An 18170-nucleotide genomic window follows, 5' to 3' on the forward strand; every position below is an offset into this window, starting at 1 on the left:
GATGGGATGAAGATGGGGATGAAGGGGATGGGGATGAAGGGGAAGGGGGTGATGACTGGATGATGGGGATGATGATGGAATGAAGATGGGGATGAAGTGGATATGGATATGGGGATGGGAATGCTAGGGATAGGGGTGAAGGGGAAGGGGGTGATGACTGCATGATGTGGATGGTGACAGGGATGATGATGGAAATGATGGGGATGATGATGGAATGAAGATGGGGATGAAGTAGATATGGATATGGGGATGGGAATGCTAGGGATAGGGGTGAAGGGGAAGGGGGTGATGACTGCATGATGTGGATGGTGACAGGGATGATGATGGAAATGATGGGGATGATGATGGAATGAAGATGGGGATGAAGTAGATATGGATATGGGGATGGGAATGCTAGGGATAGGGGTGATGGGGGTGATGACTGGATGATGGGAATGATGGGGATGAAGAGGATGGGGATGATGATGGGGGTGATGGGATGAAGATGGGTAATGAAGGGGATAGGCATGTGGTGATGGGAATGATAGGGATAGGGATGAAGAGGAAGAGTGTAATAATTGGATGTTGGGAATGATGGGGATGAAAAGGGTGGGGATGATGATTGGATGATGGGGATAAAGGTGCTGTGGATGATGATGGGGATGCTGAGGTTGTGCTATCACAGCATTTCAAAGTCATGGCAACCACTGATATTCGGGAACATGCAGGTGCTGAGGAGAGCCTGGAGCATTCCCAGGAGCGAGTGTCTCTGCTGGGAACAAAGCTGACACCCGGATTCACTCACCCACAGCCAGACCAGGGGGGTAAAGGGACAAACAGAGATGGGAACATCCTGGCAGGGCCCAGAGCTGGGTGAAGTCCCGGTGCTGCTCACCCTCATCCCTCTGCAGTGTTCCAGGGCTTGCGATGTGTGAGCCCCCCATTCACCCCATCACACCGGGGGGGTCAGGATTCATTATCTGCTGTCCATAAAGCCTCCAGATGAGCCTGCACCAAAGAGTCCCTGTCCCTCAGGAGGGCATCACAGAGCACAAGCGCAAGGGGAATGAGAGGGGTGTGAAGAGCCCCCGTGATGGTTTGAGGGCTGTCCCCATCCTGCTGCCCCCCCGCAGCCCTGCTGCCAGCCCTGGCAGGTTCCAGAGCAGAAACCAGCTGCAGGAAGACAAAATAGCCCCATTTTGCATGCGAATGGCAGCCCCGCCGCTTCCCATCCGGCTATTTTTGGGTTCTGCTGCAGGGAGGAACAAAAAAAACAGAAAGAAAGAAACAATAAATAAAATCAGTTTTGCCAAAAAAGCCGCGTGTGGAGCGGGAGGGAGGCAGCAGCAAGGGCAAAGCCCATGGGAGCATCCCCAGCCAGGGAGGGATGTGGGACCCCACTGCCCCATAGGGAAACAAATACTTCCCATTGCAGGAGATCCGGCACCACCAGCATTGCAAGGCTTGTCCATGCAACCATGGAGCTTGGGACCATTTCCCTGTCATGGAAGGATTTGAGCCTGGGAGAAGGGCCCGTCAGCTCTTGTGGGGTTTGTGGTTGGGATAATAAAAGCTATTGCAGCTTGGGTGTCCTCTAAATACCCAGAGTGATTTTCTGCTGCATCCGTGCTCCAGCACATCCCGTGTCACTGAGCACTGGGTGAAACAGGCCAAGGGGAATGGCTTTAACCTGCCAGAGGGGAGATGGAGAGGAGCTCTGAGGCAGAAGCTCTTCCCTGTGAGGGTGCTGAGGCGCTGGCACAGGGTGCCCAGAGAAGCTGTGGCTGCCCCATCCCTGGCAGTGCTCGAGGCCAGGCTGGATGGGGACATCCCGGGCTCGGTCCCTGCGGGCAGGCAGCAGGGATGCTGGGCACGGCGGCTCCGACACGTGCGTAATTGCTCACAAAGGCTTGAAAGTGAAAACCAAGCCCTTAGAGGGGAGCGTGAGGATGGGCTGGGCTCTGGATCCGTCCCAAAGCCAAGCAAGGAGCCGTGGCCAGGGCTGCTGTGAGCCCCTCACTCGCACAAAGCTCCCTCTGTGTCCCTAAGGGGAGCGGAGGCGGCTTCTCCCGGGACAACGGGAAAACAAACCCCAGGGATCTCCCGAGGCTGGAAATACATGGGTTTCAATAGCACATAGAGCAACGGGAATGCACCCACGGGGCAGGAGCAATGTCACAGCTCCTTCCCAAGCACCATTTCCTGGTGCCTGCCTGCAGACCTCCTAGAATCATGGAATGGGTTGGGTTGAAGGGACCTTAAAGCTCCTCCAGCCCTACCCCTGCCACGGGCAGGGACCCCTTCCACTGGAGCAGCTTGCTCCAAGCCCCTGTGTCCAACCTGGCCTTGAGCACTGCCAGCGATGACACCCAAAGCGTTGCAAGCTCTGACCAGGGGCAGGGTAAGGAATGAAGGTGAAGGTGAAGGCAAAGGTGAAGGTAATGATGGTGAATGTGAAGGTAGGTGAAGGTGATGCTGAGGGTGAAGACAATGATGATGAAGGTGAAGGTAGATAAAGGTGATGATGAAGGTGAAGGTAGATAAAGGTGATGATGAAAGTGAAGGTGATGCTGAAGCTGAAGGTGGATGTGAAGGTGATGCTGAGGGTGAAGACGATGATGAAGGTGAAGGTAGATAAAGGTGATGTTGAAAGTGAAGGTGATGCTGAAGGTGAATGTGATGGTGATGATGAAGGTGAAGGCCTGCTCAGCATCCCTCAGTGTCCCTAGTTGTTCCCCAGTTCTGCTATTCCCCATCACTTCTGCTCTCCCTGACTGTTCAGTGCTCACATTCACATCTCCTTCCTAAAAACCAGTGTCACCTTTCCCATCCCATTCCCCAAACCTAGGCTGCTTAAACAAGAGGTGACCACTGCAACTGCCTCATCTTCTCTGTAGCACCAGGGTGACAACCCTTGGGGGGACACCAACTAATCCATCCCTCTGCTCCCTACCAGGACCAGCTCTCCTGCATCCCTAGCGATGGAGCCCAGGGCAGCCAAAGAACCTGCAGCATGGGATGCACAAGCAGCTTCCAGCCTGGCATTCCCTAATCCCTGATTTCGCAGCCTATATGAGTAACCAGCCCAGAGATCCCGCTCCAGTGCGCGGTGGCAATCAGAGCACAGCAAATCGATTCAAGCCTGGCCATACCTTGCCGCGTAAATAATAAATGGGATTCTGTCAGCAGCTCAATACGGCTGAAGAGCCCTGAAATCAGGCTTGGAGAAAACCAAGGACTTGAGGCTGCTGAGATGTGACGGGCCCTGGCACGGTCATTAACTTGCTCGTGCTGGTTGGATGCTGGAAAGCTTTGCTCAGATGATGGGAGTCATTTGTGCCCATGAGGACCGCGGCAGTGGGGTGCTTGAGATGGGATCTTAAGCACAAGTTCTTCCCTGTGAGGGTGCTGAGGCGCTGGCACAGGGTGCCCAGAGAAGCTGTGGCTGCCCCATCCCTGGCAGTGCTCAAGGCCAGGTTGGACACAGGGGCTTGGAGCAAGCTGCTCCAGTGGAAGGGGTCCCTGCCCGTGGCAGGGGTTGGAGCTGGAGGAGCTTTAAGGTCCCTTCCAGCACAAACCAGGCTGGGATTCTGGTTCTATCCCTGGAGAGAACAAGATCCGACCTGCCGGAGCTTCAGGTACCTGATGGAGAGCAGATGGAGACGGATGATGTCGGACCCAAAAAATTGCTGCACTTACAAAAAAACCCCAAATTAATGGTAATTTCATAAAGTTCCAGAGACAAAAAGCCTGAGAGCAGCATCCAACCACCCTCCTCTGCCACCAGCCCTGGAGACTCATCCATGCCTCAACTGCCCAATGTGAGCTGCATCCCTATGATGCTCAGCACCTCTGCATGGGTCTGCTGGGATCCAGCAGGACCACCTCATAAACCACCCAGGAGCACAAAGCAGCTTCTTCAAACCTATATGACTATACCTATATGAAAGATCTCTATTAAATATTGCTTTTACCTCTTTTCCTCTTGCTGCGGATTGATCCCGAGGCTGGGAAGCACAAATCCCGCTGCCTCCCTGCGCCCTTGGCATCGAGCGTGTCCTCTCCTTGCATTGAGTTGCAAATTCACAGTTTAATTCCAGGGAACACTATGGAAAATCCCCACCTCTGCGCGGGGAGCAAGCAGGTGATGGGGGATGCACTCTTAAATAATTGCAGCCTGCCTGGAAATAACCGTGCCGGGCCAAAATCCAGTCAGGAATACAGCGATAGAAACCTCCCCTGGAAGGAGCTGCCGTAGGCTCAAGCTCCACTCTGCATCCCAGAAGGAGCAAAGCCTCCGATGTCCTCTGCCAGTGAATCCTCGTCCTTGGGATGGTGCAGACCCAGCCCAGGATGTCCCCCATGGGCAGAGATAACACCGCAGGGATATGAGCTGGAGCTTCAGTGCAAATCCAAGCATCCCCCATCCGGAATGGTGAGGTTTGGGGCTTTATCATCAGTGTGAAAATGAGCTATTTTCAGGGAGAGATTTCCCTAACACTGCTTATTCCTGTGCCCAGTGGAGCTGAGGAGCATCCATCACCCCACACCAGGCAGGAGGCTTCAGGCACGAGCCTGGTTCGGGTTCTGCCTCCTTCCAAGTGCTTTAACAAACTCTTTGCACAAAACTTCATGGGGAGCTGGGAAATTTCATTGGAGAAACCCCTCCAAGTGTGGTCCCCAACCTATGGGGCTCCCCAACACCCGGCTGCATCCCCATCCTCGTGGCGGGACTTCAGCAGCATCCCGATGGGATGGGGCATCCCAAGCCCCCCGATACCCACCTGCCCGGCCGTGGGTGGATGGAGCAGCTCCCCCCTCCGCCTCGCTGGGTGCTCCCTTTTCCTGCTGACGAGTGGATTCCATTAACGTGCAGACGAGCAAAGCAAGGCACAAATTAGGCCCTTGTCTCCGTAGACAAACAACTTCCGTCTGCAGGCTGCGGAGCTGCTGCCTCTGCTCCCCGGCTGAGCGGGAGGAGAGCGGCTCTTTAATGACATCCTTTCTTCCCTGACAAAGCCCCGAACGTGCTGAATCATCCCCTCCTTGCACCCTCTCCGCAGGCTCTGCAGGGGAGGGATGGGGCCCACGGTGGCTTTGGTGCTCTCCCTTCCCAAACCCATATAATAGGGAGGGGAAAACAGGAGGTCCAGGGCTTGCTGGGGCCGCTGTCCCCATCTCATCCCCTTCCTGCAGGGTTTGATGGAGCTGATGTCCCCATCTCATCCCCTTCCTGCAGGGTTTGATGGAGCCGCTGCCCCCATCTCATCCCCTTCTTGCAGGGTTTGATGGAGCCGATGTCCCCATCTCATCCCCTTCCTCCAGGGCTTGCTGGGGCTGCTGTCCCCATCTCATGCCCTTCCTGCAGGGTTTGCTGGAGCTGATGTCCCCATCTCATCCCCTTCCTGCAGGGTTTGATGGAGCTGATGTCCCCATCTCAATCCCTTCCTGCAGGGTTTGATGGAGCCGATGTCCCCATCTCATCCCCTTCCTGCAGGGTTTGATGGAGCCGATGTCCCCATCTCATCCCCTTCCCACCCCACCAGCGTATGGGGACAGGAGCCCCTTGGAGATGCTTTGAGCTTCCTGACCTGTGTTCTGGGTTTAGGACTTTTCCTTCCTGTTTAACTCCTGCTTAACCCCCGATTAAGAGACCCAAAGACAGACCAAAACCCAGGATGGAGTTGCACCATCAAGGTGCGAGGTTAGCACTGGACCTGTTTGCAAACAAATTCCTTCCCTCAGACACCTGAAACCTTTCCTGGAGAAGCTCAATTACTACTGGAAAAATCCAGGGAAGAAAAAGGCTGGAAACAGTGCAGCTTTTCTTTGGAATAACAGCTTGATGCAATCCATACACAGTTTTCAAGCGACATCAGCCTTTTCCTGCCAAGGCCCATCTTTTACCATATTCCTCTTGGAAGATTTCTGCTCCAGCTTGAAAGTTCCATGTGTAGACAGAGACTGAGGAACAAGGGGGGCTTTCAGTGGTGGAAAATAGCTTCTTTCTTTATTTGATGCCTGCAATGAGCAGTATTGCCCTGACCGCTCGCTTGCCTGTGTTGCTCATGCAGGGATGAGCACCCTCCTTCACCCACCCTGCTGGCATCCAGTTGGGAGCTGCAAGACAGGAGGAGAAAGGGAATTTGCAGAGGGGGGAACAGCCAGGGGGTGGTTTCTGCTCTGTGCCCACTGCAAACATGAGCAAAAGCGTGGGGACAATGCCCACTGCACCCTGATGTCCCCAGGACATGTCCCTCTGGCTGGGGAGGGATGTAGGGGGAGCCCAATGGCCTCTGGGTAGGGATACAGGGGGATGATGCTGCAGTCACCGGGCTGGATCCAGGGAGATGGCCGCATAGTCCCTGGGCAGAGATGTAGGGGCTGATGCCTCGCTCCCAGTCTGGATACAGTGGGATGATGCCCAGTGGTTACCCGGATGGATCCATGGGGATGATGCCCGGTGGTCCCCAGGATGGATCCATGGGGATGATGCCCGGTGGTCCCCCGGATGGATCCATGGGGATGATGCCCAGTGGTCCCCGGGATGGATCCATGGGGATGATGCCCAGTGGTACCTGGGATGGATCCATGGGGATGATGCCCAGTGGTACCCGGGCTGGATCCATAGGGATGATGCCCGGTGTACCCGGGATGGATCCATGGGGATGATGCCCAGTGGTACCCGGCATGGATCCATGGGGATGATGCCCGGTGGTACGCGGGATGGATCCATGGGGATGATGGTCCCCTGGGATGGATCCATGGGGATGATGCCCAGTGGTACCCGGGATGGATCCATGGGGATGATGGTCCCCCGGGATGGATCCATGGGGATGATGCGTAGTGGTCCCCGGGATGGATCCATGGGGATGATGCCCGGTGGTCCCCGGGATGGATCCATGGGGATGATGCCCAGTGGTCCCCAGGATGGATCCATGGGGATGATGCCCGGTGGTCCCCAGGATGGATCCATGGGGATGATGCCCGGTGGTCCCCGGGCTGGATCCATGGGGATGATGCCCGGTGGTCCCCGGGATGGATCCATGGGGATGATGCCCGGTGTCCCCGGGCTGGATCCGCGGTGATGCCCGGTGGTCCCCGGGATGGATCCATGGGGATGATGCCCGGTGGTACCCGGGATGGATCCATGGGGATGATGCCCCTTGATACCCGGGATGGATCCATGGGGATGATGCCCCTTGGTACCCGGGATGGATCCATGGGGATGATGCCCCTTGATACCCGGGATGGATCCATGGGGATGATGCCCCTTGGTCCCCGGGCTGGATCCGCGGTGGTGCCCGGTGCATCCAGGGCCGGCAGCACGGGGCGGGCTGGCTGCGCGGCGGGCGGAGCTCCCGGGGGTTGCGGAGCTCGGCACCGCCCCCGGCGCGGGTACCGGGGCGGGGCGGGGCGGGCCGGGAGCTCCCGGTGCCGGCGGCGGCGCTGGGGGGGTGGGGCGCGGGGCTCGGTCCCCGCCCGAGCACGGCCCCGCTGCGCGGAGGATGAGCTGCGGCCGGCCCAAGGACATGGAAGGTACCGGGCACGGGAGGGGCGGGCTCAGGTGCGCGGCGGGCAGGAGCCGGGGGGCTGCTCCTGCATCCCCCGATGCTTTCCCCTCCATCCCCGGGATCTGCTCCTCCACATCCCCCTTTGCTGCCCTCGACATCCCGAGGAGGGTCTGTTCCCATTCCCTACCCTCAGTATTGTGGGGTACCAGTGATACGGATCGGGTAATATAGCTGGAGCAATGGGGTGCAGGTGTGAGGACAGAGCGGGGCAGGTCTTGGGGTGCTGGAGTGTGGCAGGACCCCAGGGAGAGCGTGTCAAGGTGGAATAGGGCTTGCTGCAGGTAAAGGGGTCCATGCCTGTGGGCTCCTTGCCCTGCCCAGAGCCACCCTGGGGTCCTGCCTGCTGCCCTCATCCCCTGGGTGCCCACCCCTAGAGGCATCCCTGCCCATGGGTGCTCAGGGACCTCTTGGCAGTACCCACTGCGGGGCTCAGGAGCACAGACACCCCCAAAGACACGCACAGTGCCCCCAGAGGCTGCGCCCCAGGGACCCTCGGTGCAGGCAGCAGCACCCATGCACCCTCCCCTTGGTGTGCACCCAGGGCACGGTGCTGCATGGGGAGGATGGAAAAGGGCATCTGCCTTTTGTTCCCTTCCTCCTCCTTCCTTGGGAGGCACCAGCCTTGGTGAGCAGCCACCAGCCTGAGCTCCATCCCTGCGCTGGGCTCTGGTCTCACCTCCACAAGGGAAGTGCTGGGGCAATGCTCATCACGGGCAGGACCTGAGCCAAGTGCCCCCGGAGAACCTGGAGAGGCTTGGGGGGTGTCAGTCACCTCTGAGCACGGTCTTGGGGGCAGCAGGTGTTAGGGAATGGCTCAGGGAAGGATCTGGTCCATAAGGGCATCCTATGGGTATGGCTTCAAGGATTAGATGCATTGGGGGGTCCCAGAGAGCCCCTGGGGGCTCTGCCCTGCACTAGGGTGAAGCCTCATGGAAGGGACAAGGGGAGCAGGGCAATGGCAATGCCCCCAGGCTCATGTGGATGCTGCTAAAAGCGGGATGAATCCCTCACAAAGCTGTTCCATGAGCAGAGTGCATTCCCTGCCCTTGGACTCCCCAGAGAGCTCCAGTCTCATCCACCCTTCACCTGCCTGGGGTAACAGGAGAGGAACAACCAGCTTCCCCGGAATCCTGCTCCCGTGCCCCATTGGATGCTCAACGTCTCCTTCCCTCCCAGCCACCGGGAGCCCAGCAAACCCACAGAGGGATTTGTTCCTTATGGAGTTTGGTCCCAGCTTCTCCCAGGGTCTGGTGTTAATCCCGGGAAGCCGGGCTAATCCCGGGAAGCCCGGCTGCCCCCTACGGGAAGGCAGGTTTATGGGATACCCCTGAGTGTGATGGTGTCAAAGACACAGGGACATCCCCAAAGCCATGCTGGGAAGCAGCGGCAGAGCAGGGAGCAGGCTCTGGGCTCCCCTTTCCATGCCCCTGCCTGGCTGCCACCACTTCCCAGCAGTGAGCAGGAATGTCAGCTCAAAGCCTGTTTGCTGGGAGGGATCAGCCCCTGCCCGCTTCGGGATTGACCCAGGGATGTTTTAGCCTGCCCTGGGGTCTCTCTCCATCCCCAACACGTTTCCATCCCTCACCCCAGCGGCGCCTGCTGCTGCTCCGAGCCTCTCCAGCGCTCACGTTCCATCAGCCATAAAAGTGTCTGGAGAGGGAAAAGGAGCGGCGGCGAGAAAACGAGCCAGGAGCAATTCCCGAGCTCGGGAGCAGCCTTCGGGGTGCTCATTGCATGGGGCTGAGGGACAAGGTGCAGGGACCATGGCCCAGCTCGCAGGGACCTGGAAAGACAAGGGCACAGTGGCTGTTTGGGGAGCAGAGCCGAGTGATCCCGTCCCTGCTCCAGCTCTGGCGCAGACAGCCTGAAGGCTCCTGCAGCCCCATGTCAAGGTTGAGCACAGGGTTTCCGATGGGCACCCCCCTTCTGCCCAGACCCCAGATGTGGCCATAACCACGATGTCTTTGCTGGGTGCAGGAGCAGACCGTGCTGAGCCCCAACCCCCCTGCCTGGAAGGATGCTCATCACCGCGCTCCCTCCTGTCTTCTCCTGCATCCCAAATGCTCCAACCCACCGGTGACCCCGGTGCTGCCACATTTGAGCTTGTCACTGCTGTGCTCAGCCCTGGGGTGCTTTGATGCCTGGCGGTCCAGCGGCCCCTGCAGCAGCCCCCCCAAGCTTCCCATCCATCCCGGTGCCAGCTGGCCCTGCTATAGGATTAGGTGGGAGCATGTGGGGAAAACACAGAGCATCCCTCCGGATCAAACGCCCACAGGGCAGCGGGGAGGGGGGGTTTAATTCATCCGGCACCGGGGCCAGGGCGAGCACAGAGCTGCTGTTTATGGGCTATAGGAGGGAGGTCGGGGGAGTCAGTCAGGTGAGGACGAGGTATGAGGGGAGGCAGGGATGGAGCCGCGCTTGTGACAGCCGGTGCCGAGCGCTCGCGAGCATCCTCCTCCCGCCGAGATGCAGCAGGGCCGACCCTCGCTCTGCTGCATCTCCTCCATCCGCAGCTCGCAGGGACCACCCGAGCCAGGTGAGGGGGGCTGCGGGGCCGGGGGGAGCCGGGAGGAGATGCTCCGTGTGCATCCCTGTCCGGGTATGGAGCAGCAGAGGGGATGGAGGGTGGTTGGGTGCTTGTGGCGTTGCTGTGGATGCTCCTGTGCAGGGCATGGGAAGAAGAGGAGAGCACGGGTTGGAGACCATCCCTGTGTCCCTGTGTGGAGGCTGATGCAGGGTTCCTCTGTCCCCATCCTTCCCTTGCTCCCTCATGCACCCCTTTACTCTCATCCATGTCGACTGCTGTCAGGCAATGGGGAAGTCAGGACCCAAGGGTTGGGATTGGAGGAGCAGGAGGCTCTAAAGGAGATGCCAAGGAGCTGCGGGAGGCTTTGGGCTTCAGGGCAGCAGCTGCCCGTTCCCGATGGGAGCGATGCCACCGGTGCTCTGGGTCCTGCCTTTCTTCTCAGCTTGTTTTCCACTTCACTTTTCCTTCTTTCCCATCTATTCTCACTCTGGCTCCCTCTCCCCGAGCCGTGTTTGCCGGAGCACTGTAGATGCCCACGTCCTGCTGCTGATGGCAGGTGTTTAAAGCCCGCTGTGGATATAGGTGCTGGTGATGACCAGAGCCCCTTCCCTGCTGCTCCATGACTTGAGCCTTTCTGCAGCGAGCCCTAGGGAAGCTCCAGGACATCTGAAGGACAGGGCTCTGGCACTGGCCCCTCCGGACCTGCCGGGTCTGTATCTGATCCCAGTGTCCAGCTCAGGGGTATCCCAGCACAGCTGCAATGGGATGGGTGCTCAGGGTGCTGGGGGCAGGAGAGCTGAGGGCATCTCCAGCATGCTTGGTTTGGAGGCAGCACAACCCACTGCGGTCCAGGGTGTCTGAGGGTGTAGGCAGCCATTGGAGACATCCCCATCATGAGACAGGCACAGAGGCAGCCCCTGCTCGATGCTGGGCCTCTCCATGGATCTCCCTTCAGCATGTTTCCCATAAAATCCCTTCCCCAGGCATGGATCAGGTCCCCTGCCTCAGTTTCCCCACGGCAGCACTTGTCACTGGCTGTGTTTAGGAAGCAGTGTGGTGTGATGTGGTCTGGAGAGCCCAGGACCCATGGACACATTGACAACTGTTTCCTGCTCCGGTTTGACTTCTTTTGGCCCCTTGATCTCTGTTGTATGAAGGGGTGCTCGAGAGCTCTCTGAAACCTCTTCCCTCAATGATGACAATGATCTGGAGCAGGTTTTCTATAGCCCTCCTGCTCTCCCAGGATGGGTTATCCCTGGAGGCAGATCTCCTTTGGGTGCTGCTCTGCTTTCAGGGGTGCTTTGTGACTTGCCTGTGGTGGGAGCAGGTGAGATGGGGGATGCTCTGGGCTTTGCTTTTGTGGATCAGCGCTGCTTATGGAAAGCCACCAGAGGAAAGCTTTGCTCCCTCACTGCATCCCAAACATCCCCTGCTTATCAGAACACAAGGAGTGAGGGATAAAAGCCATTTGTTGTGGGTAAAGGGTCTTTGTGGGTTGGCATTGACGGGCACCATGGTGCATGTCTGGCTATCACTGGGATGCACAGATTTGTGCCTGTGGGCAGCAGCCATCCCCAAGCACCCATGGTCTGTGCTGAGGGGGACCAACCTGCATCCCCTTCTCCATCAGTTGGGGTTTATTTGCTCCCCATCCCTCAGTGGCAGCACTTCCATGTCAGCCTGGTCCATGGAAAGCCGCTCTTCCCCAGCGCCCCATCCCGTGTCTCTCACAGCAGAACAGGGGGGTACAGACATGCAGGAGACCATCACGGCGGGTCCCCACGTCTGCTCCGTGGGCGGGTGTCAAAGCAAGCATCTCTCCAAGGGCTTTGTGTGGGCAAACATCTTGTCGGCGTCTGCTGGTTCCCAGCTCCAGCTGGCGGGTCTGTGGGATGATGGGATTCCTTCCCGGCGCTGGCAAGGGAAGGTTTCGGCAGCGATGGGGATGGCTGAAGCTCAGCGGGTCCTATGGGGAAGAAGAGGTGGGTTTGGGCGCCCGAGGGCAGGGTGACGGGCACCGTCACCGCCTCTCACCCTCCTCATCCCTCCGCAGCCGCTGCCGCTCACTTCAGCTTCTGCCGCAGCCTCCTGGAGCACACGGTGTCAGCCGAGAACCTGAGCTACCGCCTGCAGCGGGCGGCGGGCAGCAGCCTCACCTGGCACGACGGCCGGAGCCAGCGGCCCGACGGCGGCCGCACCGTCAAGCTCCTGCGGCAGCCGGGCACCGAGGGCTCGCAGGTACCCCCGGACCCCTCTGCATCCTCCTCGAGCCTGCTTTGGACCCCCAGACCTTGCCCCATGGCTGCCAAGGGGTTTGCTGCTGCTCGTGTCCCCAGCCCATTAATTCCCTGTGGGAGCATCTCCCCTTTCCCTGCAGGATCAGGCCTGTAGATCCTGTATTGTTGGAAGCTCTCATGATTATTGGGGGTTTAATGATAGAAATATATATAAATATGATTTAATTATCACACTGCCAGGGATGGGGCAGCCACAGCTTCTCTGGGCACCCTGTGCCAGCGCCTCAGCACCTTCATTGTAAAGGACTTCTCCCTAATGTCTCATCTCAGTCTCCCCTCTGGCAGGTTAAAGCCGTTCCCCTTGGCCTGTCCCTACAGGCCCTTGTCCCAAGCCCCTCTCCAGGTTTCCTGCAGCCCCTTTAGGCACTGGAGCTGCTCTAAGCTCTCCCCTTCAGGAGCCTTCTCTTCTCCAGGCTGACCCAGCCCAGCTCCAGAGCAGAGCTGCTCCAGCCCTCGCAGCATCTCTGCATCCATCATGGTTCTCTCCCTCATCTGCCTCTATATGCCTCCCAGAGGGATTTGGTGGGGAGAAAAAGGCTTTCAATGTTCCACAAGCAAGGAGAAACACCCAGGAGAGGGGAGGTGACTCGAGCTGCTCCCAGCGATGGCTCCCACCACGCAGCCACCTCCTGCCTCGGTCCAGGAGCATCCTCCGAGCCCTCCCGCTGCTCTCCTCGACACCAGCGCTCGATATTCACGGCTGAGAGTTTATCGGAGAGACAGCGCGGCTCAGCCGGCTGGAAACCGAGCCGGGATGCACTACACCCCCCTGCCCACCCGGGGAGCACCGGAGCTCGCTTCGGGACCCGCTGGAGGGGAGGAGGATGCTCCCCGAGGCGGCAGCGCAAGGCTTAGGGATGCTGTCCGCGGGGATGCTTAGAGACGGGTCCCCAGAGCGGGGCTGTGTCTGATGGGTGAAGCACCTGCAGACATGAGCAAGGGGAAGTGCAGGTTGTTTGTCCCCTTTTCCCCGCGCCTCGGGGGGTTAGATGGGTAATAGCTGCGGGAAGCCCATGGGATGCTCATGGGAAACTGGCTGTTGCTTGCCCCAGCCCCTCCGCTCCCCATCATCGCTCCTTAGCGAATCCAGATCCAATCCCCTCCTCCGCCTCTCGGAGCGCTCAGCCGAGTGTGAAGGAGCCGGCAGCTCCCGGGATGCGCTCGGAGGGGATGGAATTGCCGGGGGTTCCCCCAGAGGTGAGGGTTTGCTTGGGAAAACAAACCGTGCGCGGTGTCTATCACGTCTCCCATCCGCTTTGGGGATGGAATTCACAACCTCCCCGCTTTGCCTTCATCCCTCTCACTCTGATGATCCCAGGCGAGTTCTCCTTGAGGAAAAATCCCTTTCCAAGCCCAAATCCTCCTCTGGGCACAGGCAGCAGCCCCTGCCGTGCTGGCCAGGCTCCATGGGGTGCCCAGTGCCCTGCATGGGACCGGGGAGGGGGGCATCCCAGACCCCGCTGCCTCCTCTCTGGCATCTTTCAGGGATGTCATTAGTTTCAATAACCGCGGGATGTCTGGAGTCCCTGTTACACTAATTATCACTGCTCCTCCATTAGACACACTTCATTAGCCATGATCACACATGGAGGTGGCTGTTGCCATACTGTGGTTCAAGCACTACCAACCTTTCCCATGCTGGTGTGTCCCCGAGGCTCGAGCCGCTGTTGTCTGGATGAGGGAATGGAGCTATGGAGCAGCTCAAAGGGACACGGGCTGCTCCAGTGGGCAGCTCAGAGGCGGCTTTAGGTGCCCGTGGAGCTGCAGGACCTCACAGCTCAGGGTTGAAGGAGGCTGAGATGGAGAGGAAGGGATCATCCCTAGTGCTCCAGGGCACCAGCTGGCTGCTTCCATGGGGGGTTCCGATGGGGTGGCTTCGCACTGGTACCCACTGCCCCCCAAGGACCTCACTGGTTTCATCCCTCCTGAGAGCTGCCAGCAAGAGCCCTTCTCTGCCCAGTAAGGGGGAGACCCTGGGGAGCCCAGAATGGCTCCTGTGGGGGTCTATATAAGGCAGGACCCCCACTTTGCCCTCCCATCCCCAGTGCCCCACCTCCCGATGCTGCTGTTTCCTGGGGATCTCCCAGGACTGAATCCCACTGATCCTCTCCCCTCCTGCTCCCACAGGGCCGTGCCTGTGACCACTATGGCATCTACCACACCAGCCCCACGCTGGGCAGCCTGGCCAAGCCGGTGGTGCTGTGGACCCAGCAGGATGTGTGCAAATGGCTGAAGAAGCACTGCCCGCACAACTATCTCATCTACGTGGAGGCCTTCTCCCACCACGCCATCACGGGTACGGTTCAAACCCCAATTAACAGCCAGTACTAATCACCGTTAGCACGTGGGGAATAGCTGTTGGCAGGTTTGTGGTGCAGAAGGAGGATGTAACCCCAGTTGTGTCCCTTATCCCTACGGAGATGCAGCCAGGGGAGAGCTACCCTATGGCATCAGGGATGGGGACATCCATATTTCAGTTGCTCAAGGGAGATCCTGGTTTATAAGATGGGGAAGAATCTTCTCTTATATTTAAGAATAAGAATACCTTTATAGTTCTTTATATACTGAAGGTTTCTGTGGAAGAGGAAAGATCCCAGCCCTGCTGAAATCCAAGTTGCCAATGGCTTTGCCCAGGTCTGAAGCCAACTCCCAGCCAATTCCTTGGAGGAGGTTTACCTCTAGGACCTGCTCCCTCCCCTTTCCCCCTTGAGTACGGTGTCTTTGTCTTCTAGACACGAGCATCATCCTGGTACAACATGTGTGTGAGCGGGCAGAGCTCTGCCAGGGCCAGGAGAAAGCAGCAGGGAAGCGAGCACCGGAGCTGCCCCGGAGGGATGCAGGGCCCTAATGCAAGAGCTCAGGCAGCCCTCGCATGGGGAACAAAGGCAGCATTAGCAAATGTAGGCTGAGAACCAAGGACAAAAACCCTGATAGCCCCCGGACCAGAGGAGAGTGGCCGGGGACGTGGTGGCAACGCTAATGCATTGCGATGGGTACCCCCACTCCCTCGGGACACCCGCTTGGAAAAGCATCTCCTGATGCGGGAGGTGGAGCGGAGAAGTGGAAAGCTCCTGCCTGTGGGGATGGGGGATGTGGTTGCTGGAACAAGGGTTTCTCCTGGGGCTGGGCACCTTGAGCTCTCCAAACCCAGGCCCACTTGCAGGGCGTCTCCATCCCGGGTGCTGGAGGAGCGTTTCGGGATCGCTTCCCTTTCCCTGCTCCTTACTCCCCCATGAAGATGGGGTTCCCATTGCCATCAGTGGTGCTGTGTCCCGGCTGCGTGGTGCTGAGCGGTGCCTTTGGCAGGTCGGGCGCTGCTGCGGCTGAACGGGGAGAAGCTGCAGCGCATGGGCATCGCTCCCGAGGCGCAGCGCCAGGAGGTCCTGCAGCAGGTCCTGCAGCTCCAAGTGCGCGAGGAGGTCCGGAACCTGCAGCTGCTCAGCCAAGGTAGGGACAACGGGAGGACAAGGGGCTGCAAAGCCCAATGCCGGGCTGGTTGTGCCCATCCTGCTGCCACTGGGACAAGCGGAGAGGCAGAGGTACCAACCTGCGTGGCACTGGTGCAGATGGAGTGCATGGTGTTGGTTTGCGGTGCGTGGGGTGGGGTGAACTTGGATGTGTTGTGGTGCACAGGTTGTGGTGTATGGGGATGGGCTATGGTGAACAGGGATGGGCTATGGTGCATGGGACAGGCTGTGATGCACAGGTTGCAGTGCACAGGGATGGGCTATGGTGAACAGGGATGGGCTATGGTGCATGGGGACAGGTTGTGGTGCACAGGGATGGGCTATGGTGAACAGGGATGGGCTATGGTGCATGGGGACAGGTTGTGGTGCACAGGGATGCACAGGGACAGGCTGTGGTGTATAGGATGCGGTGCACAGAGATGGGTGTAGTGCATGGGGATAGGCTGTGGTGCAGCAGGATGAGCTGTGGTGCACAGGTTGTGGTGCACAGGGATGGGCTATGGTGCATGGGGACAGGCTGTGGTGCACAGGGAGGAGCTGTGGTGTATAGGATGGGGTGCACAGAGATGGGTATAGTGCATGGGGACAGGCTGTGGTGCACAGGGCTGAACTGTGGTGTATAAGATGGGGTGCACAGAGATGGGTATAGTGCATGGGGACAGGCTGTGGTGCACAGGGCTGAAGTGTGGAGCACGGAGCAGGTTGTGACAGCAGAGGTCATGGTGCACCAGTTGCGGTGCACAGTGATGGGCTGCAGTGCATGGGGGCGGTCTATGGTGCTCTGGGATGAGCTGTGATGCACCAGTTGTGGTGCCCAGGGACAGGGTACAGTGCACAGGTTATAGTGCACAGGAATGGGCTGTGATGCATAACCCAAACCCCACCAGTGATGCTTTGCATCAAGTACCAAAGGTTGGGACCCTCCGTGGCCAGCAGTGAAGGGATGCGCTGGACCGTGCCACCCCGCAGGCTGCTTATCCCTTCCTCTCCCACCTTGTTCCAGCTTCTTTTGGGAATGTCTCCTAGCTGCTCCGTCCTTTTGGCAGATTGCACCAACACTGTGACCCTGGGATGGGCTGTGCAGCGCCGGCACCAGACCTGAGCCATGTGCCTGGAATACCAAGAGGCAGCTTCCGACCCGCTCCGGGCCTTCTCCTCCTTCTTCCGTCTCTTTCTGCCGTACGAACACAGCTGGGTGCAGCGATGGATGGTTTCCTCCAGCAGGATCTTGGCTGGAGCAGAAGCAGCCAACCTGCCATTGGGATGAACTCGTGCCCACCTGAGGCTGATGGATCACATGGAAAGAGATGGGAATAAGGAGATGAGGACAGGCAGGGCTCAGCATCATGGGCAACCCGAGTGTGGATGCTCCCGGAGTGGCTCAGAGCCATACACAGGACTGTGAAGCATTATGCACATATCCCAGCACCCGGTGGCTCGTGTCCATACCTTGGAGCTTATATAGGGAGCTTCAGTTGTCTCTTCTGGGCTGCCTTACAGTGTCCTAGGAGGTAACCTATCAGCAGCAGATGAGGTGACAGGAGCAGCCACCAGCGCTCAGCTCCTCTTAGGGAGATGGAAAGGGACTCGAGTCATCGGAGCTGGAAAATGCAGGAGCAAAGGCAGGATGGATGCCAGGAGCTCATCCTTCATCCGGCCTCATGTGCGGGCAGATGGGGGGGGATAATGCAGGGATTGGGTGCTGTGGGGTGGGGTTGGGGACTCCAGGGTGCCAGGTCCCTCCATTGGGCACCCTCTGTGCTCCCAACAGAGCTCCGCTCCTCCGGGCAGTTGCAGTGTTCATCCCAACATCCAGGGGCTGGCGATGGTGCCACCGAGCAGGCACCATCCCAATGACCCTCCTCATCATTAAGGTGAAGCAGTGATTGCTGGTACACCCCATCACCACCCAAACGCTCCTGTTTGGAGCCACAGAGCGCTCACACGGGGCAGGTAAGGAACAATGATGTGTAAACCCAAGGGTTTGGGGCAGGGTGGATGCTGTCACCTCCCCATGTTCCCCTTCCAGTGATGAGGGCAGGGCTGTGGGGCTTGGGGGGGTCCCAAAAGAGCAGCACCCTGGGGCATGGGAGCTGGCAGGGTACCAGAGGCTGGTTACCACCGCCTGCTCCTGTGCTGGGAATACAATAAAAGACTGTTATTTTAACTTCTGCTCTCCTGACTCTTCCCACCTCTGATCCCGGTCCCTCCAGCCCTTCCCAGGGATGCTCAGGAGATGTCTACAGCCCAAAATCCCCTGGGAAAAGCATCTCTATAGGGCTAACAAGCTGTGTTAAGTGGGATGCGGGCAGGGTGAAGGCATCCG

General features: G+C 58.7%; 1 protein-coding gene across 3 annotated transcripts; it reads left to right on the forward strand.

Annotated features, from left to right (window-relative positions):
* Positions 1-7387: 7387 nt before the first annotated feature.
* On the forward strand, positions 7388-17583 carry SAMD10 (sterile alpha motif domain containing 10). Of its 3 annotated transcripts, none has more exons than XM_062642179.1 (5): positions 7388-7518; positions 12134-12318; positions 14505-14673; positions 15684-15824; positions 16891-17583. In XM_062642179.1, the coding sequence occupies exons 1-5, from the start codon at positions 7488-7490 to the stop codon at positions 16944-16946; spliced, it is 582 nt and encodes a 193-aa protein (XP_062498163.1). In that variant the 5' UTR covers positions 7388-7487; the 3' UTR covers positions 16947-17583. The 3 variants fall into 3 exon arrangements, with proteins under 3 accessions (XP_062498163.1, XP_062498162.1, XP_062498161.1); XM_062642178.1 differs by lacking the exon at positions 7388-7518 and adding an exon at positions 9187-10089 and having other exon boundaries at positions 16848-17583; XM_062642177.1 differs by lacking the exon at positions 7388-7518 and adding an exon at positions 9191-10089.
* Positions 17584-18170: the final 587 nt, after the last annotated feature.

This window comes from Pezoporus occidentalis, unplaced genomic scaffold (genome assembly GCF_034315485.1).
Source record: "Pezoporus occidentalis ecotype Australia unplaced genomic scaffold, CSIRO_AGI_Poc_V1 ctg70, whole genome shotgun sequence".
Classification (NCBI taxonomy): Eukaryota; Metazoa; Chordata; class Aves; order Psittaciformes; family Psittacidae; genus Pezoporus; species Pezoporus occidentalis.